This window comes from Diceros bicornis, chromosome 11 (assembly GCF_020826845.1).
Source record: "Diceros bicornis minor isolate mBicDic1 chromosome 11, mDicBic1.mat.cur, whole genome shotgun sequence".
Classification (NCBI taxonomy): domain Eukaryota; kingdom Metazoa; phylum Chordata; class Mammalia; order Perissodactyla; family Rhinocerotidae; genus Diceros; species Diceros bicornis.
Window position 1 is genome coordinate 16,169,708 of NC_080750.1, and position 24,099 is coordinate 16,193,806.

Below are 24,099 nucleotides of genomic sequence, written 5' to 3' on the forward strand. Positions count from 1 at the left end.
GTTTTCTCATGAAATGATCATAATCTTGTACTTTCCAACATTGATGTTCAAGTCATCTTTTTTTTTAGAACCACAGTCTGGAGAACAGTAATCATTTCTCCAGATTCTCTAACTGCTTTCCTTCAGTTAAGCCAGATAATTAGAAAGCAGTATATATGCATTGAATATATTGTCTGCTTAAAGAAATGTCTTCACTGGATTACTATTTTATGTCTCGCCCTTGACTTTTATGGAGAGTTGCTATAGGAACAGAACAATAATACAGAATCGGCATGATAGTAATTACAGTAAAAACAACAGTGACACCAGCAATTTCCTTTTGGATTATTATCAGGCCACACTTGCCTAATTAGTCACCTTAAACTGAATAAAATTCTGCATAAAAATTTCTTACCCCTTCCTCACTCTATCCCTTCCAACTCCCGCCCCAACAAAACCCCATTTTCCTAATTGTTTAAAGCTTGTTTTATTGAGTGGGCCGTGTAGTGCACTCTCTTAACTCTTTGTCCACAGTCCTCTTTGAATAAAAGTATAATTTATCATATGTAAACGAATAGCAACAGCTTTCGTTTGCCTATACAAGGCAAACGAAAATAAGCTTATTTGACTTTATGTTATATATTATGAACAGACAGATTTTGTTTTGCAATATAGTGCAGGACTGTAAAAATGATCATACAAAATGATACCATGCAAAATAATCTTAATGATCAATGGGGAAAATTACAACTGTTCCATGACCTTTAAAAATTTGGCAAAACATTAAAAACTCTCTTACTCTTGGTTATAAATGTATAAGACAATGCATTTTGGCTGTATAACAGCTTTCTTGCTGGTATCCTTGCTTCCAAGCTGTCTCCTTAGTCCACCCCTTCATTCACACTTTGATAGTGTAGTACTTCATTTTATGAGGACACTACAATTTATTTACCTGTTTTTTTGTATTAATGAATTTTTAGATTTTTCCAGGTTTAATTTTTTGTTGTTGTTGTAAACAGTGCTTCAGTGATATTCTTATACGTGTTTCCTTGTGTATATGTACAAGAGTTTCTCTAATATATGTGTACCTAGAAGTAGATGTTCTTGTCTTTGGGCATGAATACCTTAAACATTACTAGATATTTTGAAATTGCTTTTTTAAGTGCCATTTATTTTTTTCCTTAAAGTTTTGATAAGTTTTCTTAATATTTTGAAGTCTAGGTTTTTCACTCAGCAGTCTTGTCATTGATAGTTTTAATGACTTTTGATCTCCTTGGCAGAAATGAACTATTTCAAAATTGTATGAGATTAATCTAGATCAGGGGTCAGCAAACTATAGCCTTTGAGTCAAATCTGGCCTGCAGTTTGTTTTAATCTAGACCTCTAGATAAGAATGAATTTTAGGTTTTTTTAATGGGATATTTAAAAAAAAAGAAGAATATGTGTTGGGGCCAGCCCAGTGGCGCAAGCGGTTAAGTGCTCGTGCTCCGCTGAGGTAGCCCGGGGTTCCTGGGTTCGGATCCCTGGCGCGCACCAATGCACTGCTTGTCAAGCCATGCTGTGGCGGCATCCCATATAAAGTAGAGGAAGATGGGTACGGATGTTAGCTCAGGGCCAATCTTCCTCGGCAAAAAGAGGAGGATTGGCATCAGATGTTAGCTCAGGGCTTATCTTCCTCATAAAAAAAAAAAAAAGAAGAAGAAGAAGAAGATGTGACATAGGCTGTATGTGGGCCACAGAGCCTAAAATATTTACTGTCTGACCCTTTACATTTTATCTTCCTTGATCCCACAATACTTGGTAAAATGCCTTCATGTTTATTTATCTCACTGATGGCTATGAGTGTAAATTTTGCATTCCTGTTACGTAGTCTAACCTGTGTCTAAAAACAAGTTGTGAAATTGATTTATTGTTGCTATTTCTTCAAAATCTTTTAAGTGAGATCATTGTGCTTCAGCATAACTAATGTTTCATCGTTTGTCTTTATTCAAGTTAAATATATTTGGGGTTGTATTAGTTAAGAAATTAAGATAATTTGTTGGTGATGAAATTAGAGTCATAAAATCTCTCTGTAGTATCTTTGGAGAAATAAGCTTAAAAATTTTTTTATTCTGTAAACGAGATTGCTTGGAAACAGTTTAAGTACCAATGTACAAACAATTGATACACTAATTATAAATAATTTTTAGTCATCAAAAGCACTGTCCCAAGCAAGTTTTCTTAACTTTGTTTGCTTACTGATGGTTTATGTATTCCCTGGTTGTTGGTAGGTTTCAGTCAGAGATGTAGAAGTACCTTAAATGTTAGATAATATTTTATAGTATGTCATGATTATGCTTTTCATGAGTCTGCCCCTAATTAACCTCAAATATTAATTTTTTAGAATATATAGTCTAACTCTGAAATAATTTTGAAAAGATTATTTTTAAAGAAAAGAGAGGAAAACAGACATAAGAAGAAATAAATAAGAGATTTCTATTTTTTTACTTTTAGGGAAACAATATGATTAACCTTGTTAATGTTATATGAAATTTACTAATGCATTATCTTGGATTAATCAAAAAAACAGGGAGAAAGATAAAACTGCGTCTCTCATTGCTTAAGGATTTCTGTGTTGATGCTATCTGAGAACTCATCTTAATTGAACATGATGAATGACAGTATACTTGGAGCAGCTGGGTTTTGTCAGCTTGAACTTGGAGATACTCTTCCTATTCTTTGCTTATTTTTATCCTTGATTATTGTACTCTAATCCTCATATGTTCTGATTTACTTATTTGCTACCATATTATTGTATTTCAATATTTTTGAAGCACCCATTGTAGAGGTAGTACACAAAAACAATATTAGAGATTGTTTCCCTTTCGTCAGGCATGTTAGTAACTTGAAAGACTTTTTTATGACCATAATTTCTGTTCTTTTTTTCTTTTTTTCTCTTCTGCCTTCTTTTGGATTAGTTGAGTATAGTTTTGGTATCCTATTTTATCTTCCCTATTTTCTTTTTTTTTTTTTTTGCGAGGAAGATCAGCCCTGAGCTAACATCTGCCAATCCTCCTCTTTTTGCTGAGGAAGACTGGCCCTGGGCTAACATCCATGCCTGTCTTCCTCCACTTTATATAGGACGCCGCCACAGCATGGCTTGACAAGCGGTGCGTGGGTGCGCACCTGGGATCTGAACTGAGGAACCCCAGGCTGCCGCAGCGGAGCACGCGCACTTAACCGCTTGCGCCACTGGGCCGGCCCCTTCCCTATTTTCTTAATAGCTAAACCTCTTTGTTTTGCCTTTTAAAAATACTTGCTCTAGGGTTTATAGTGTACATATTTAATTTACAGTCTACCTTCAAATAATACTATACTACCTTATGTATAATGTAAGATTCTTACAGCAATTTACTTTCCTTTGTGCTATATTTGTGCAGTATTTTATCTGTACATATGCTATAAACCCTACAATATATTATTATTCCTTTTGCTTTAGATGATCAATTATCTTTTCTTTTTTTTTTTTTGTGAGGAAGACTGGCCCTGAGCTAACATCTGTTCCCAAACCTCCTCTTTTTGCCTGAGAAAGATTGTCCCTGAGCTAACATCTGTGCCAATCTTCCTGTATTTTCTATGTGGAATGCCGCCACAGCGTGGCCTGATGAGCGGTGTGTAGGTCTGCGCCCGGAATCTGAAGCCACAAACCCTGGGCCACCGAAGCGGAGTGCGCAAACTTAACAACTATGCCACTGGGCCGGCCCTGTCAATTATCTTTTTAAGAAATTAATGAAAAAAAGGAAAAGTCTTCTATATTTAGCCACATACTCACCGTTTCCAACACTCTTTGTTTCTTTGTATAGATCTGAGTTTCTATTTGATATAAATTCCCTCTAGTCTTTAGAACTTCTTTTAACATTTCTTGTAGTGGAGATCTGCTGGTGAGAAATATCCTCAGCTTTTGTTATCTGATAATGTCTTTTCTTTCCCTTCGATGTTTAAGGATGTGGTATTCTGGCTTGACAGTTGTTTTCTTGCAGCATTTTTGTTCTCCTGTCACCTGGCTTGTGTTGTTTTGGATGAGAAGCCAGTAGTGATTCTCTTGTTTGCCTACATGTCATGTGTCCTTATATTTTCTGACTTGTCTTAGGATTTTATCTTTCTTATGGTTTCCAGCAACTTGATCATGATGTGCCTTGGTGTGGTTTTCTCTATTTTTACCTTACTTGGGGTTTGTTGAGCTTTTTTAGATCTGTGGGTTCATTGATTTTATCAAATTTGTATATATTTTTGTCTGTCTCCCTTTGCTTTTTTCTGGATCTCCAATTATACATATTTTAAACCTCTTGATATTGTTGTACAGATCCTTGAAGTCTGGTCGTTTTTTTCAGTCTTTTTTGTTTTTGTGCTTCAGTTTGAATAGTTGCTGTGTCTTCAAGTTTACTAATCTTTTCTTCTGCAGTAAGACATCTGCTTATAAGCTCATTCAGTGCATTTTTTATTTCAGATATTATGTTTTTAGCTCTAGAACTTTGATTTGATTTCTTTGTTTTCTGTTTTTTCCTATTAATTTTTATGTTCCTTAAAATTCTTGAAAATATTTGTAATACTTGTTTTAAGACCTTGTTTGCTAATTATCATTTCTATTATTTCTGGATCTGTTTGTACTGAATCTTTTTTACGTGTCTCACTCCAATATTTTTATGTCTGTGGATCAAGTTTCTTTTTCTTTTATTTCTTGGAACTATCTAAATTTTAGAGAAAACTTGTGAGAATAGTCACAAATAATTTTTTTCCTTAAAACATTTGAGAATAAGTTGCTGCTATATGCTCCATCACCCTGAATACTTCAGTGTGTATTTCTACAAAAAGTACACTCTCTCACATAACTGCAAAACAGCTATCAAATTAGAAAGAAACATTATTATTACCATTTAAGTTTTGTCAGTTGTCCCTGTAATGTTCTTTATGTCAAAATGATCTGTTCAGAATCGTGCTATATTTGTCATGTCTCTTAAGTCTTCTTCAATTGGGAACAATAGTTCCTCAAGTCCTTCCTTTACTTTGATGATGTTGACAATTTGAAGATTACAGGTCAGTTATTGTACAGAATATCCCTTAATTTGTGTTTGTCTGATATTTCCTCATGATTAGATTCAGGTTTTTTGTAGAATTAATGCTAAGTTTTTCTCATTGCATCCTGTCAGGTGATACTTGATTTTAATTTGCCTCATGACCACTAATGTTAGCTTTGATCATGGTGGTGTCTGCCAGGCTTCTCCACTGTAAAATTACTGTTTTCCGCCTGTAAAGTTAATATTACTTTGTGGGTAGTTACTTTGGGACTATATAAATTTCTCATTCCCTAACAAATATTTCATTTATTTATATTCATTAAATCTCCATGGACTCATAAATTCTGATGCTATTCAGTGGGTCATCATTCATTACTGTCATTATTTGTATTGATGCCTCAATTGTACCACTGTAGCTAGTAGGCACTCTTTCAAGCTGGCTCTTGTGTGCTTTTCGTCATGTTTCTTATCACTCTGAGCACTTTCTTACTGTCTGGTGCACTAAGATTTTCAGACTCATTTTATACTTTGCCTGCCCCAGCTTTGGAATCAGCCATTTCTCCAAGAAGCCCTGACACCTTTTGGTGGAGAAGTTAGAAGCCAAGTTCTTAGAATTTAGAAGCCAAGCTCTGGGCGCTAGGTGGTGCTTATTGCTGTTGGGATATTGCTGTTCTCAGGTTCTGCACGCTGAAGCAGAGTGCACAAACTTAACCACTGTACCACCGGGCTGGCCCCACTATATTTTTATATTTTAAAGAATATACTTAATCTCTCCTATTAAACCATAAACTCATTGTAGGCCCTTAATATTTATTAAGGGCCTACAATAAATATTCATTGAATGAAAAAAAATGAACGATTCAGTCTCTGTATATGTCAGCAAAATGATGAAGGTGCTAGATGCTTGTTTGTGATCTTTCCTGCTGTAGATTTGGTGTGGATCTTTAATTTATTCACAGATGGAAAATCACCATGGTAACTCTGTACCTCTTTGACATTTTACATAGCTGAGTTAACACATACACAGTGCTTAGAACAGTTCATGGCACATAGTAAACATTCAGTAAATGTTAGCACTTATGTTTGTGATTACAAAATTTTTAATTTTAATTATTGTGTGATGAAATATTTTTAATGAGATACATATTTCTGAGACTTGCTACACGGAATATATTGAGCATCCTTTTTTCCTTCATGAATTAAGTCATGATCATGAACATCAAAAGTAGTACTAAGTCAAATTTGAATTATTCCTACACCTCTTATTCTCTCTCACTTTCATATCTTGCTATTTATAACAAATTCAGTTGATTTTATCTTTTTTATTTTTGGTTAGGAAGATTGGCCATGAGCTAACATCCGTTGCCAATCTTCCTCTTTTTGCTTGAGAAAGAGTGGCCCTGAGCTAACATCTGTGCCCATCTTCCTCTATTTTGTATGTGGGACCCCGCCACAGCATGGCTTGATGAGTGGTGTGTAGGTCCGTGCCTGGGATCTGAACCTGCGAACCCTGTGCCTCTGAAGCGGAGTGTGTGAACTTAACCACTACACACCAGGCCAGCCCTGACTTTATCTTTTTAAATAGTTTCTGTGGCTGCCTTCTCATTTCCATCCTATTGTTTTACCTTAGTCCTGTTCTTTATCATTTCTCACTTTTCCTATTTTAAGAATTTCATAACTGATCTCTCTTATTTCTGGTCTTATGTGTTCCTCCAAACCATCCTTTATATTGTGGCTATAATCATCTTTCCGCAATACCCCTATTATCAGTTTTAACTCCGCTAAGACCCTTCTTCTTGCTTACAGGATAAAATCTTAACTTTTTTTTGACATACCCCCTGCCTCCCACTTTAAGTAGCCTTATTGACTGCTGTATTCTCCCTGGCTCTATCCCCCACCTATACTAAATTCTTATATCAGTTCTACTCAAGTTTGTTAGTCTTGTGTATAACTGAAAAGTCAATGAACTCTGGATAAAGACCTTAAGAGCTCTTCCACAATTAAAGTGCATGTGGTAACATCTAATTTGGCTCATCAGAGACCTTTTTGATTTCTTCCTGGATCTTGATGTATTTCATATTTTTGAGTTTTGAATGAATCAACTGAGGATTCACCTGAAATGTTACCTTCTCTAGGAGCATCCTTGACTCTAAGCAGTTCCTTTTCTGTGTTTCAGTGGTACCTATGCATGCCTTGTCCTAGTACTTGTCATACTATATGGTAAATATCTTTGTAATATGGTATCTTAACTGGAGCTAAATATTGCCCATACCAATTTGTGGGATTAGTTGACATTCTGCTAGGGTTTGCCCATGTGCTTCAATCAGTCAGTAATTGATGTGAATAGTTTAGGAAATACTCAAGCCATCGTCTAGTTACATCCCTTAAATTGTCTGGACTTATGGTTTACATGGGATAGAATATGAATCTTGTTCAAAATAAGGTATTTGTGTGTTTGTGTGTCTATGTGCACACTTGTGGAGAGAGAAACATAGACACACAAACACACACACACACACACACGTCCATTGGATTTCGGGTTGTGTGGGGAAAGGTGTCAGTAGAAGCCATGTGCTGGGAAGAACAATGAGTACAGTGGGAGAAAGTTTCCACAGCTGAGAAAGACATTGTAGTACAAACATTTATTTCTTTTTATTTTATTGAAATCACAAGCACAAACTTTTTTTCAGTATCTGAAAGGAATAGTTGTGATTCTCAGGACAGCATTATTATTATTATTTTTTTAATATCCCATGACTTCTTGTGATATAGTGACTATGTATCATGAGGAAATAGATAAGTGTGTGGTAAAAAAGAAAGCCTACCATTTTTCATACAATATATGATATTGTAAGTATTTAAGGAATAAAAAATGTTAAAATTCAGAAATATTAAATGGCAAAAAAAAATGTGCACCTTTGCATCAGTCATATACAGTACATTACTGGGAGAGACCAGCGACCTGTATAGAGATTCTCTGTTGAAGGCTAGTTAGTAAAAATTGATAAATTGTATTACCAGGAGTCCACACATTTCATCCTTGGTACCCCTTCTAAAATACCTGGATGCAAGAAGGGAATATAAATTTCTTATCAACTGGATGAAGTACTGAGTGGAGATGTCTAAAGGGAGATTCAGACAGAGGCTGAGTGAATATACACTTTGGAGGGTGACTAGGGTCATTGTCATTGTCACAATATGACACTCTGACTAAGGGTTAGTAGTGTTAGTGGTTCTGCGATTTTGTTCTATGAGAGTTGTCTCCTCTGGCTAAGATAGTGGCTGAAAAAAGCGTGTTTGACCCTGCAGATCTGTATAGTCAGTGTCTATGTGGCCAAGTCAAGTGAGAGCAGAGAGTTTGAGAGCAGCGTTTACATCGGAAATATTCAGGGACTATAAAATAATGTGGGTTACGTGATTCTCATTCCATTTTCAGGGATTATCATGGCGTCGTAAGAAGAATAGCTCTGAGGTCTTACTTCTTGTCAGATAGGGCTATTGATCTAGTAGATTTAGATCCAAACTGACAAGTAGACTTACTTAGAACCAGCCACTGGTTAAACCTGGGAATACATGGATATTATCTCTTTGTTGGTCTTCCCAATTAGATTGTTCTATCCATAATGCCTAGCAACATGCCTGATACATAGTAAAAATATGGATGGATGGGTAGACAGGTGATGAACAGGATGTTAAACTATTATGTTTAGTCACAGCCATTTCATTGTATTGATGTGTAGTTTTTGGAACACAGAGTGCCTTTAATTTTTGAGGCATAAATAACACCCAGTGAAAATAAACATGCTAGGAGAACTAATTTAATTAAAAGCAGATTTTTTTTTTTATTTTTACCTCTTTTTCTTTTTTGCATATATTTTTTCTTTAATCGAAAGATGTACACGTGGTTGCATTTATAAAGACATTGAACAGTTGTTTTCTTTTCATGCAGGGGCCTGAATTAATGAATAAATATGTTGGTGAATCTGAAAGAGCAATTAGAGAGGTAAGAAGATTATGCCTTTAAGTAGAACTCTGCATAAGAGAACCACACGTCTGTTCTTCTGTGTGGTTTCCATTTTGTTTTGGGTTACAGATTTTGAAATTTCCAAATCCAAATTCTAGCGGTATATTTTTTCTTCTGGCAAATATTATTTCATGATTATTTAAAAATGCAATTTTGATCATCTGCAATACAGGTTTCCCCCCACTATCCGAAAGTAGAGCGTTCCTGTGCAACCTTTTGTAAGCTGAAATGGTATAAAGTGAAGAAGCAATTACCGTTAATTTATATGGGGAAATTTTTTGAGCATTCCCAGACCCAAAAAATAACCTACCAAAATAAATCGAGAGAAAGCACAGATGCTCACAGACACAGTTTAAAGCTATGGCGGCTTGGTGCAGAGATGCTGAGTGTAGTTCCTGGGGACTCTTGCTGCTCGGGGTGCGTGCTGCCTCTAGAATGGCTTGCTACAAAACATGCTGAATGCTATTTTTGCTTTTCACCTTTTTTTGTAAAAGTGAAAATCCTCTTCAGATATTTTTTGGTTAGTGAAAACAAGTACTAATATAGACCTTTTGTAAAAGTGAAGTGGTGTAAAGCAAACTTTCAGATAGAGGGGGAAGCATGTACTTTGTTTTTGTTTTTAAACATAATATTACCAGCCTTTAGTTATACTAAATAAAGATGTTTTTAAAAACTACCAGCGTTTCATTTAAAAAAGTGATATATCTATACTTACAAAGAACACGTGATCTCAGAATGAGATTTAAATCCTTTAAGATTTAAAGTGAATATGCTTAGTGTATGAAAATTTCACTGTACTTTTCTTATTTTGCTTATTTTATCTCTGCCTGGTGATTTAGACCATGCATCCCCTTCCTCTCTCCTAAGCTTTAAAGCCAGTACCTGATTGATAGGCCACTGCTTTGTATTTTGGAAGCTACACAACTGGTAAATTCATGCAAAATCAAGACACTGGAGTCAGGTGACTACAGCAATTTGACCAAATCTCTTGGTTTTCCTAAGCAGAAATTGGCCTGCCTCACACAGACACCCTGTATCCTCAAAGAAGCTAAGCAAGAACAAGAACACACAAACAGCAATGGAATGGATGGTCCCCAGTGGTGAAATACCTGGGTACCAACCAGGAGTATGAGAGATTGGAATACTTTTTTTATCTGAGAAAGAATTTTAACTTACTTTTTATCCAATTTTTTTACTTTAAAATGTAGATGATGGTAATTATGTAAAACGTTAACTGATAATGACAGCACTATCATTGATTAAAATATGAAAAAGGTAATGTTTATTAATATTGTTTTGATGAATGTTTTGTATTTTTATGATCATGCTACTTGTGACCAGAAAATGGTGACCTAGGTTACAGGGAACACACGTTTGGATTTCTTTCTGCTTATGCTGACTTTTTTCTAGCCCATTTCCACATATCACCCCCATGGCTATCTGGCCAGTCTCTGATATTGGTAGTCTGATTGACTTCTGGTCTAACCAACCTATGCTCTTCCAAGTTTTGGTCATTTTTCTTGTCCTGGCTTTACATCAACCATTATTTTCCCATACAGTCTTAAGAGTAATGAGCAAGGCATGTGGCGTTTGGGTTTATGGGTGTTTTATGTGCAGATCTCTGGCTGATTTTACACATCTATGGTTTTTCTTTTAAACATGTGTTTGTGTTAGTTAATAATACCTATCATTTACTGAGCTCTTACTGTGTTATAAGCATTGTGCTAAATGCTTTGCATTCTTTTTTTTATTCCATTCTTAAAATAATCTTCTGAGGCAGTCATTTTGTAGATGTGGAAATTGAAGTTTGGAGAAGTAAAGTTACCTGTTAAAAGTCACACAGCTACTAAGTGGTGGAGCTGGGATTTTAACTGAGATTGTCTGATTGCTTAACGAAATTGCCTCGTACACACCTCTGTGAATATGTGTTGGTGTCTTGTCTCTGTTTGCAAGTAAGCGCTGTGGAAGAAGATACTTTTACATCTCTTATGAAGTGTGTATACATCTGTTATAGAGTATATACAAAGTGATTGGGCTGGTTCACGTGTACATAGTAGATTTTGTTCTAAATACAGTGTTCAAACTAAAACCAACTACAGACTTTTCTGGAGTTCACTGATCTAAAGCTAATGTGGCCCTCTTCTCACCAGATCTTCCGAAAAGCAAGAGTGGTGGCTCCTTCCATCATTTTCTTTGACGAACTTGATGCCTTAGCAGTTGAAAGGGGCAGGTAAGAAATATTTAATAGGACTGCTATTAAATATTAGCAATTACAGAGTAGAGTAAATAGCATTTCTTATACAAATTTTATTTATTAATACATTTTGCCTGAAAGAAAATATTTTTCAATTCGTGTAATTTTTTTCTCGTATATCCATTAAATTATTTCACATTATCACTTTGTAATACTTTCATATACGATTTTTGTTTTTTGAAAAACACTGATATCCTTTTGGGACATCTGAGTTAATTTTTATAGTTTATTATCTACAGAGACACCCCCCCCCCAGTACTGCCTATCAAAATTAGAGTTGTTATAAACATAATTAAAACTGTAAACAAAACTCAATTAAGCATAATTGTATGATACAGTAGAACCCAGTTATAATAAAAGATGTTATTGCACAGATTTTAGTGTTCTCTGGATTAAATCATGTTTCCTAAAATATAATTAATTACAGTAGAATAAAAATTAGTATTAATAGTTTTGTTACCAAATCTCAAGCAATAAAGAGGATTGTTTATAATCTTTAAAACAGAATGTATGTGTATATGTATATATTAGAACTGTTTACAAGTATGATTTTTTTTTCTCAACAAATGTTCAGAGGTCCTTTAAGGAATATGTACTACAAGTACTTCATTTTTCGAGAATGTTAATTTGTGTGTTTTGAGCATAGCTTCCTGATGTATGTATTGATTATAAAAGTTTTCCTGATGGTAATTACAGTGATGGCAGAAGGCACCTTGTAAGTCCCCAGTATTAAAATGATAAGAGGCATTGCTGTTCTCTTCCTTCCTAGGAAGAGCTGCCTCAGCAGATGAGAGTTTAAACTGTCGTTAGGAAATGATTGTTAGGAGGTAGCTCTCTCTGCTCTTGCCCCATCTGTTCGATATCCTGTAAATACCCTACCAGTCTTTTTATTTTGTGAGTTGAAGTACTTAGGTTCTTTTATTACTTCTGAGGTGAGATGGCACAGAAGGTTACAAATAGCTCAAGTTCACCTTAACTACAAGAAAAGAAAAAGAAGCCAGAGAAGTAGTGTGACGTGCCACCTTTATGTGACATCAGAGACATCTGTTTTTGGGGCCTAAAAAGGAATAGGGTGGGATACATTGTTAAATATGAACCAGATGGGAGGTAGAATATGTAGCAGAGTTCTCATGAAATGCTTTTGAAATGAAATGGTGTGAGAAACCAGACAAGGCACTTAGTAGAAGTATTCTGTTTTTGCAGACAGTTTGGCTCAGTGGGAATTTGTAAATATATTAGAGATGCTAATGATTTGCAGCCTCTAGATATCATTTCCTCTGATAGTCTTCATCATAGTGTGCATTGTATATCTCCCTCCCTCAGTGGCTCATTCAAATCAAGTACAAATAAATTCTATGCAGTTTCCTTTGCATAGAAAAATTTTTGGTCAAGTTAGTCGACATTTCAGAAAACAAAGATGAGGCTCATGAGCAAATGTAATGCTAATAGTCCAAAATGGACAGTTTTGCTTGTGCCTTAGTTGCACTAAATCTTATATAGTTTGTTTTTTATAGCCATGAGAATCTCACAGAGTGATATTCTGTTTTCAGGGTTTTTTTCCCTAATTGTGTGATGGGCCAGCATTGCCTAGAAAGTGCTTGTTTTATCTAATTAGATTGCTGTTACCTGAAAAATAAAACTAATAAAACTTCCACATGTATATTTTTGTTTTTCAGCTATTTGAATTGAACACAATTTCTAGAAATTGAAAAAATAGTTCTTGGTAAATACCAAAAGTATAAAATTCCCAAAATACTAAACCAATTTTAGGCATTGTTAAAGAAACAGAAAACAGAAAAATAAAAAATTTCATGAACTAGAAAGCACTTCTATGTATTGGGCTGTAGAATAGTCATTGCTTTCATCTGTTCAAAGTTATTATCTGTTTTCTATGATAATACTCAGATCAAACCCATATGGCTAGTCCAAAAATGACAGTGTGTAAGAAGACTGTTTCTTCTTATCAAGATTTTAATTTCCAAACTCAAGATGTTTAATAAATTGAGCAGAGAATTATGCTATATGCTAGTCCTTACTATCCTAACTATCCTTAAATCAATTATTTTGACTATTTGAAGTTACCCAGATTCGCTATGGAACTGAGGATTGCAACCAGCGCATTGTAAACAGAGCATAGACATACTATTTGCTTAGCTTTAGAAATATTTGTGTTTTCAGAAAGAGATTTTTCATGCTTACGTAAAAGTGTCTAATTACAGTCACTATTTTCTCCTCCTTCCTGCCCCATTTAAGTTTCTTTAGGACTTGAAAAATAAATAAGCCTGATACTACTTTTTCTGTATGCCCATTTAAATTATGGGTGTTCTGAGTAAGACTTTTTTTTGTCTTAATTCATATGGTGAGTTGGAGGAAATGCTGTTAAGATTCCCTTTGCAAAGTGCTTCAGTGATCGTTATAACATTTGGGAAAATTGAAAATGCTGTTTAAGTAGCATAGCTCTTTGGAAAATAGATAATATGGTCAGGAGTAAGGCACTGAGGTACGGAAGAGATTTGACTTATACTGGGCTGATAATAATATTAGGTAACATTCATTTAGTGCTTATTATGTACTAGAAACTGTTTTAAGTGCTTTATAGGTAAAGAAAAAGACTCACAGAAAGGCCTCTACATTAATGCAAAGTAGGATGTTATACATTTGGCAATTGGCTCCAGTAGTCTGCCCCACCTCCCATCCAGCTATCTTAAGTTGTTACCTTTTTCAAGGTTATAGTGGGGAGGGGAGCACAAGCTAGGCAGTAAATCATCAGTCGACCTTGTCTTAGGCAGCGGTGCTGTCCCCAGAAGTGGAGAGGTGGAGGGTGAGTCCCCGTATACTATATTCTCTTGGCCCAGTCTCCTCTGACTGAGGAAATGACCACTGACTAACCTGGAGATTCCTAGAACAACTTTCTCTGTCTGAGGACATTCTAGCTAGTTACAGGATCCCAGATCATCCTTATCAGCTGACACTGATTGCTTGGTAATACCAAACTTCAAACTAGAAGAGATTTCGTACTAGGAGCATATCTCTGGAACCTAGAGTCACTAGCTGGAGAGGCCCATCTTGTTTATTTAATTAACTTCCAAATAATGTGACACCCTTTGGACCTCACTTACCACGTTATGGCCTTTTGTTGTATTAACTTCCCATCATCACAACAACCCCGGGAGGTATAAGTCCTATTCTCATCTCGTTTTTACAGGTGAGAAAACTTAGGCATATAGATGCATAAATACCTTACTCAAGGTCATGTATCACTAGTAGCAGAGCTGGGATTTGAATTCAGGTATTTTGACTCTAGAGCAGATACTCTAGGCCACTTTTTGACTGAACTGCCACACCACAGATTCCAGGATTCCAGGTCTAAGTTCAAGCTTGTATTTATTGTGCATTTTCTCCGTGACTTAACATTAGTAATGACCCTATCTGTCTAACTGGGCTGTTGTAATACCCCTTTGCAAGCATTCTTTCATTCACTTGTTCAGTAAATATTTATTAAATGCTCACTCTGCAACAGGCTTTGTGTTGGGGATAAAACAGTGACCAGGACCTAGGGCAATTTCCTTAACCTCTGTAAGCCTTAGTTTCTTCATTTGTAAAGTGTTGAGAATAGTAATAAATTGTAGGTTGTTGGAATTAAGTACATGTAAAGTGCTTCACATAGTACTTGACATGTAGTAACTGCTTTAAAAACTTTAGTGTTTCTTATAATTTCTGAAAATTCTTATAATAATTTCCATATAGATAGAAATATAGTAATAGAGATAGAAATAAATCCTGCCCCAACAGAGTTTATGTTCTACATTCATTATGTTCTAATGAAGCATTTGGGAAATGAGAAAAAGTATCCTACAGATGACATACACTATGGCATTTCATCATTCTAGGATGCCATCGGTTGTAAGACACATGATTATTTTATCTACCATTACTGAAAAATGTAGCCTTAAACTGTAAAGTGATGCCGAGAAATCACAACTCCAAGAGGTATCTTGATTTCAAAAATTTAAAATATGAAAAAGGTTTGTATCTTATAAATAGAAGAAAGACATTATTATTTGGAAGAAAGAGAAGATCTGTTTTATAAAGCCAATGCTATTATATAAAAAATGTTTGGGATATTGTTTTATGACTAGAATATAAAGATGATTAAATATATGGAAAAATGGAAAAGATTAAGTGCTCAGTTAAAAGCTGACCATGATATCTTCTGTGATGTATTGGAGAATCTGTGATATTAACAACTGCTTTCTTATATAGCTGTTTCTGCACTTAATAGTCCAGAATTGGTTTCCACTTGAAGTGGCTGGGGAAAAAAGTAAGAAGTTCTGAGCCAACTTTCACTGAAAATGAAGATTCCAGGCTTAGCAGCATTCTGGAAAGAGCTCTGAGTTTTAAAATAACAGTCAGGAAATGGGGTTGCCTCTTTTACAGCATATCCAGTTTTCAGGTAAATTCAGTGAATTCATGACACTAAGCACTGTAGAGGAAATTTTTGTAGGCATCATTTCTCTAAATGACACTTTTCAAGGAGGGTTATAAATTTTTTTAATGTGATTTTTATGGTGGTTTTTAAAATTTCATAAAATCATAAAATTTTACAGCTGGAAAAATTCTTAGAAGTCATCTAGTGTAACCTTTTATTCTTCACAAGGAACAGAAGTCCCTAGAATTTAAAAGAAGAGGCACATAACTTCTTTGTGGCCTAAACAAGACTAAAACTCAGGTTGTCTGATCTAATGCTGTTTGCGCTACGCTGTCTCTTAACGCTATCAGGATTTCGGATAGAAAAAGGGTGTTTAAATCAGCGTAAAAATTCTTATGTATCTAAATACTTAAGGAGTATTTTTTATGTTTAAGAAACCCTAACAATAACCACTTGTTAAATACTCTTAACCACTCTTATTTTGTATATCTATGTTTCAAGTTGCTAAATTCAATGTGTGTGTTCTGTTATGCAGTTTTCCCTAATTTATACTTAATCACCTTAGATATAACATAGTTCTCACATTGGTAAAATTTTAATATTAAACAGAAATCCTGAGGAAAACAGACGAGAAGAAGAAATGGAAAATGTGTCACAGATTTTTCATTATAATAGTTGTATAAAGTATAGCCGAGTTATCTATTTTTGTTTTCTGTTTTGTCTGTGCATTGTGGCTAAGTACTATAGCATAGATTAAAGGTATGACTTTCCTTAGAGAGATGACCTGTTGCAGCATTTTACTAGGAATTGGGAATTTGTTGTTGTTGTTGTAGGACACATAGGTCTCTTATTGTAGCTGTAAAATGAAAGTTTGCTTGCATTTTACATGCACCAAGAAAATCATCATAGGTAATGCTTGCGTTTAGAGTATATATATTTGGCTAGCCTTGTTTAGGTCTCTTCTGAGCCTAAATATTGACTGTGGAAGTGTGGGAGGTAGATTTTAAGAAACAAATTCAGATACCTACCATTTGGAACTCTTTATGACATTTAAAAATATATAGTAGAGGGCCGGCCCCGTGGCTTAGCGGTTAAATGTGCACGCTCCGCTACTGGCGGCCGGGGTTCGGATCCCGGGCGCGCACCGACGCACCGCTTCTGCAGCCATGCTGAGGCCGCATCCCACATACAGCAACTAGAAGGATGCGCAGCTATAACGTACAACTATCTACTGGGGCTTTGGGGAAAAAAGAAAAAGGAAGAGGATTGGCAATAGATGTTAGCTCAGAGCCGGTCTTCCTCAGCAAAAAGAGGAGGATTAGCATGGATGTTAGCTCAGGGCTGATCTTCCTCTCACACACACACACAAAAAATACATATATATAGTAGAAAAAATTTTTAAATTTAAGTCAGATACATGAGTTGTTGGTCTATAATTTAGAAATCATATGAAGGGATGATGGGGCATTTTATTTTATTGGAGGAATTGAAAAGTAAATACATATATCATTCTTGTGAAATTTTTAGTATTTAAAAATAAAATCAGTGTAATAATTGCTATCATGGCAGTGAGATTTCTTTAAGATAGGGATTGGCATACCTCTTTTGTAATAGACCAGTTAGTAAATATTTTCTGCTTTTTGGGCCACGCAGTCTCTGTTGCAGCTATTCATCTCTGCTTCTGTAGTGCAAAGGCAGCCATAGAGAATATGTAATCAAATAAACAGTTGGCTGGCCAGATTTGGTCTGTGGCTGTAGTTACCGACTCGTTTTAAGATAGCATCAAGTTGCTTCGGTCCATGGCACTAGATGAGTTTTGAATAGGAATAATTTAGAAAAGGGGCTTGGCTTCTGAAGGGAAAAGAGAATTAATGTATTGAGAAAGTCTAGCTTCAGTATTTTCTACAGCTGAACATTTTTTTTCATAAAAAATTTGAAAGATAATAAAGTGTTATGAAATCATTTCATTATGTTAGTGATTACACATTTGTTTTTAAACTTTTTCTTGGAGTTGGTTTTGATTTCCTACGATGTCAGTTTTATGGTTTTTGTTTCCTACTGCGGCTTTGAAAATCAGCCAAGAATATTTCTCAGCCCATAAAACATTCTCACTATGCTGTTCTCCACCTAGCTCTCAATGATCTGTGGAAATAAAGGGCAAAGGCAGCATGGGTAATGGAAATCTACAGAATTCCCTTCACCTAATCTTCAACATTAATTACATATAGCCACCATCTCCTCCTACAACAAATAGCAAATTGGACAAGTATGAGTTTCACCTCTTTCTGTTTAGAAGCTCCCGATTGGAGGTGTCAGTAATAAGTTCTGAATATGAATATTTCATTAAACATAATGAATTAATAACTTTACTTAGGTACTACATAATACCAACACACAATCACAGAATTTTAAAACTAGAAGGACCTATATATGTATTATCTAATACATTGATACTTCCTCATTGATGCATGCTAGTAATTATTAATCCTCAAGGGAATGGTAACGTCTTTGTCCTCTTATCTTGGATGCACAGTGTCTAGCAAAGAAGCACCCACACATTTATTTTTTGAGTAAAGGAATGAAGGCTCAGAGAAACTAGAGATTAGGTTCACTCAGCTGGTTGCTAGCAGAGTCTGACTTTGCCATGTTTTAGTGTCATTTGTGAACCAACTTTTTTTTTAAATTAAACACAGAGACTGTCTATTGGAATTTTGTCACTTGCATTTATGTCCATAGAAGCATCGTCATCTTCATTATATAAAGAATCATTTGTAAGCTTTGGAGTACATTTACCTGTAAAAGAGCTCTAAAAAGGATTAATGAAGTGCTAAGCGTTGCTGTCTTCAAAAAAATCAGTAGTTTTTGGACACACTAACTCTAAAAGTGGGTCTGGACTTAACAAAACTTTGTCAGTTGTGCTAAGTATATAGAAATGATAGATATTCTTTTTAATGTAACTGATAGCAACAATAATCAAAGGATGACAAAGGGTAGCAACAATAATGAGGATCATACTTTTTAGGTTGGTGAGCAAACATTTTAAAAAAGACTGTTGCCATCCTTAGTATACTAATTAATTTTGTAGAAAGGTCACCATGTTACCCTCTCCACAGAAGGCCATTCAGTCACACTTATTTTATTATCGGGAAATCAAATCGAGTCTTTTCTCAAGTAAGCAAGCACCCAAGTCACTGGGTTCCAAATTCTGTGTCGATAGCCACACTTAGAGCATATAAATGATGGTCCTGAATCAGTATCCACCTACCCTCCCCCCCAGGAAAAAAAAGTACCTTCATTTAGAAGATACACAAAAAAGGGTAGAAAAAACAGATGAAGAGAACTTCTTTTGGTATAGATCCAAGAAACCAAAGAAGTGGAGATTTTCTCCTCTTTAGTCTATTTCTTGAGTGAAGCATTTCTGCATTTGAGCACACAATCTTATTGTATATTATTGAAAAATATTCTGTTTTAGAAGGTTTTCCATTTTTTTAAAAAATATCATTTTAAAATATGAGAATGAAAAGTATAAAAATATCCCTGTCTGGAAATTTTAGCTATTCAAAATAAATCATTCCTTGAGGACCCTGAGAGCCAAGCTATTACTGCATTTGAATAGCTATTACACAGTTAAGACTAAAATATAAAGAGCTCTTATTACCAAAGTATAGCAATCTCCTACTAATACATCGTGTAGAAACAAAGTGTCTTTTAGTTTATTTGTTAGGCTCACTGTTTTGGGCATGCCTAATAGTTATGAAGGGCTTCAGAGGAGCAGTTCTTATCTTATTGTTGTGTTAGTGGTTTTCATGGAAACTTGAAGGAAGTTTACTTTCTAGCGTGTTGTAAGTAAGGCTAAGTAGGGAACTGGCAATATGAATCTGGATGTATCTGCTGACCTGTGCTGTCCTAGCTTCTGAAAATCTACTGTACATCACGTTCATGCTTTATTTCAGTAAACATTTATGTGCCAGACACCCCTTTGTTAGTTTGATTTAAAATAACTTTAAAGGTTTTGGACATCTTCAGTAAGCTAGTTTGCATAGTGATAATTATAATAATGTTAATGCTTGTAACTAATATCGACATGTCCTTTGTGCTAAGGAGTATGCTAGATCCTTTATACATTTTATTTAATTTTGAGGACGGTATGACCCTTCCCATGTTTTGATTGAAAAAAGTGAGGCTCAGAGAGGTTAGGTAACTCTTCCACAAGATTACACACAAAAAATAAGTGGTAAATCTGGCATTTGAACCCAAGCTCATCGAATATCAAAGCTCTTTCCCAAATTCAAAGCAACCTTCCCAATGAGTACTAATCAGTGAAGGTTTTACTGGAATGATTTTAAAAACTTCATATTGTATAATAATTTGTTATAATTACTACAGAATTTTAGTTTTCTGTCACCATTTCTAGGTCTGTGGCACTAGGAAAGCAATATATATTTAGAAGCATTTTCTCTGCAAGTTTTAGACAGCCTATTGTCAGAAAATGTTTGAACTGACATGATTAATTTTTCTTATTATTTCTTTTGTTGGATTATGTTCATGACAACAGAGGGGAGGTCCAGGATTGGGAAAAAATTCCCTTCAAAAAATAGCTTTTGTCATAGTGTAAATTGAACTGTGAGTTTAAGAATCAGTTGTTTCTCTAACACTGTGTTTGAGTCAAAACTATACAGATGTAATGAGTATTGCCTATGTTAGCTTGGAATATTTACTAGGAAATCATGGCAAAATGGAAAAATACATACTTTTATGTCGTTACCTTAACAGTTTATACAAAGCTGCAGTTATGCAGAGCACATGCATCTTACACAGCTCTAGGACAGCTGGCGAAGATAACTTACCATGTATGTCTCTGTCTAGTATTATAGGATATCTTATTAATCTAAAATAGCTCATTTACTGTTAGGTTCTTGCTGAATATTGATCATAATCTGATGGCATAGTTTATCATGTAGTGATAAGCTAGAAAATTCAAGGCATTATTGATTCTTGGCATTCGTCAAATGGTTTTTGCTTTCATTTTTTGAGTTTTGGTGGTGATTTCTTCTTAATTGGCATATATTTCTTCAGTACAATTGTTTCCTTTCAACTATAATAAAAATTCCCCCCCGCCCCCTCCCCAGAGTGCTGATTTGAAATATTTCAACTTTACTCTGGCACATTGGTGTATTTGGTTTACAAAATGCTTTAAAGTTATTTGTGCTTTATGGTATTATGGAAAGGGTATAGATTCTGGAGTCAGGGAGATGTGTATTCAAATCCTGCCTCTGCCATTTACTAGCTATGGAATCTTGGGCAAGTTATTCAACCTCTCTGTGCCTCAGTTTCCTTATCTATAAAATGAGAGTAAAAATAGTATCTACCTCACAGTGCTGTTATTGGGATTAATGAATTAATACATGTGATACATGGCACAGCAAGTTAAATATATGTCACCTATTATTAATACAGTGTCTGGGAAGTAGGTGTTCAATGAATAGTAGGTATTTTTTTATAATTATTTATGAGGGTTTTTTCCCCTCACAGCATTTTTTGAAAGATCAGAATTCTCCATTTTCTTGAGGCTATAACTAAGGTGCAGATAAATTGCATTGTGTAGACAGAATATTTACTGAGGTTTAATAATGCTATAAAGAAATGGTTTCTCAGAAACAGGAGAGCATAATTTTATTTATGGGAATCAGAGAAGACTTTGTTGAGGAGATTATTTTTAAGTCAGCTCAACAAGGTGAACAAAGAATCTAAGAAATCTCTCATTTTGATAGACTCTTCAAATATTTAATTATCAAGATGTTATTGTCAGCCAAATAACATAGCTGGAATTTTAAGCATGCAGCATGTCGTTTACAAGAAAATGCAATATGTGGAATGTGATATAATTCTGCTTTTCTCTAGAATTGCTTTTTTTAAAAAGTCCAGTCTAACATGAATTAGATTTCTTCATTTTAAGAGTTTGGTGGTATTGGAAATGGTTTATTAAAAATAATGCATTTGTTTATGGAAGAGCCCACTTCTTTCCAAGGGACAGAGATGTGTACATAAATTTATTACTGTAATATCAAACAGATTTTATTTGGAGTTATATAAAAGGTTTATGTTCAGATTTTTTAATTGTTTAAAACAGAAGTTCCTGCACTATTTTTTTAGACTAAAAAGAATCTAGTTACCCTTTCCAGCCTGTCTCCTTTTTGCTGCTTCCTCTTTTCCTTTAAGAAAAGAGGTTAATAATTTGTGTTTTCATAACTTAACAAGCTACATCTTTATAATGTATTTTTACTTTTTGAAACAGAATATTGTCAAAACTAATGTTCCATGTGATTTTTTTTGTGTGTGTGAGGAAGATCACCACTGAGCTAATCTCTGATGCCAATCCTTTTTTTTTTTTTTTTTTGGCTGAGAAAGATTGGCCCTGAGCTAACATCTGTGCCCATCTTCCTCTACTTTTGTATGGGACGCCTCCACAGCATGGCTCTACAAGCAGCGCGTCGGTGCACACCCCGGATCCCAACCGGCAAACCCCAGGCTGCCGCAGGGGAGAGCACGCACTCAACTGCTTGCGCCGCCGGGCCAGCCCCTCCATGTGATTTTATTTTTCATGGATTATAACTTAAGTATTTGTTCTCATGCTTGGAGTTTTTTAAAATGTAAAATTGTGTCTCCTTTAAAAAATTTTTTTATTTTAAAGAAATGTCTATCAAGGAGCCAGAAATGTGGTTATTATTCGCATAGTGTTATGCGAAGGTATTAATTTGATCAAAATATAATTCATACTTTTCCTGAACTTTGGTATAAAAAGGGTGAAAATAAAAGAGAAATCTTTTTGTATCTGTTTCCTCCTTTCCCAAATTCTTTTTTTTCCCCAGGTAATTATACTCGATACTTCTTCCTCATCAAGGAAAACCTTCCTTCCCAAGTGTATAGGTTTCCTAATTATGGTAATTCATTTTAAAAGAAGTTCACGTTGGACTTAGATAAAGTCAGGGTTCGGTAAAGAAAGAAAAAGCAAAATAGGACCTAGAACACTTGGGTGTATTTGACATTTTTAATGAGTGAGCAGTTGTTTGTGTATATGCAAGTAAATGGTGCCATAATATCTACAGTTTCTATTACTAGGGGAATTGATGTTTAGGGGTCAGAAATATTCTGTTTATATCTGTTTTAATATTAGCCACTGATTGCTGAAATCATCTTACAAAGAAACCTTTTGGAATAAACCTTAAATGTAAATGTTGGTCACAGACTATTATCTCTAGTTAACAGTAATTTTATTGGCTGTGGCATTTGAGAATCCTGAGTCCATTTTTTATCCCTTTGATTCCTTTTGATAGCTTTGGGAAATTCTCAGGTTATGTTTCTTGATATATGGCTTCTCTTTCATTCTCTCTATTCTCCCCTTTATTGTGATTATATGTTTCTTAGGCTTTCGTTTTTTACATTGTTTTCTTTCTTTTTTCTCTTTGTGCATCAGTTTGGATATTTTCTAGTAACCTGTTTTCTAGTTCAAGAATCCTCTGTTCTCTTGTGTCTAATCTCCTATCACACTCGTCTTTTTAATTCTTAATTTCAGTTATTATAGTTTTTAGTTTTAGATTTTTTATTTGACTTTTTCTTATGGATTGCAGGTCCCTGCTGAAATTCACCATTTCTTTTTTTGCTACAATTCATGCGAATTTTTGTTTTTACTATCTCAGTCCTATTCCTTTCCAGGTTATGTGCTAACTTAATATTATTTCACAGATTCTAACTCCCTAACATTTCTCTTCTTCTTGAGAGGAAACTAAAAGGAAGAAGAGATAAAGGCTGAATGATAATCCAGGAAAACCTTTTCTTTGTTATCCCTTTATTTATAGAATGTAGAGTTTTGAGGAATGGGATGAATAGGGATGTATATATTATGATTTTGTTGATAACAGAATGTCTTGAACTTTTCTTAATTCTTCCATTTCTTTATATGGACTCCATACCTAATGCTTGCTGTTGAGTTCAGTGTCTGAAGCAGTTATGGTACTGGTAATCTTTCTGTTTATGAAATATTTTAGCCATTCTTAAATTAACTTTAGATTAGTTTATGTTAATAGAGTGTGATGGTGTGTCACACCATCAGCATGTAAAAAATGGCATTAAAAAGCCATTTTTTGTTTATCTAGAAAAGATTCTAAATGTTCTATATAGTATGATCACTCATGGTTATGGTTAGAGCCACTTCTTTATTACTGATGGAGTAAGTGATCATCTTAATCTAGTTTTATTTAGTTTTGTTTATTCTGTCCAAATTCTTGATTTAAACTGAAAGCAAATGTAATCCAAAGTTTTTGAGTCAATCTTTCAAGAACTATTCTGTGTTTTTTGTTTT

General features: G+C 34.8%; 1 protein-coding gene across 5 annotated transcripts in view; it reads left to right on the forward strand.

Moving 5' to 3' along the window:
- The window catches only part of AFG2A (AFG2 AAA ATPase homolog A), a 326,176-nt gene that overhangs the window by 79,188 nt on the left and 222,889 nt on the right, over positions 1 to 24,099 (forward strand). For all 5 annotated transcript variants that reach the window (XM_058550013.1, XM_058550015.1, XM_058550011.1 and 2 more), the window contains 2 exons: positions 8,983 to 9,036; positions 11,208 to 11,287. In XM_058550013.1, coding sequence (XP_058405996.1) covers positions 8,983 to 9,036; positions 11,208 to 11,287 — 134 coding nt within the window. The remainder of the gene's footprint in view (positions 1 to 8,982; positions 9,037 to 11,207; positions 11,288 to 24,099) is intronic.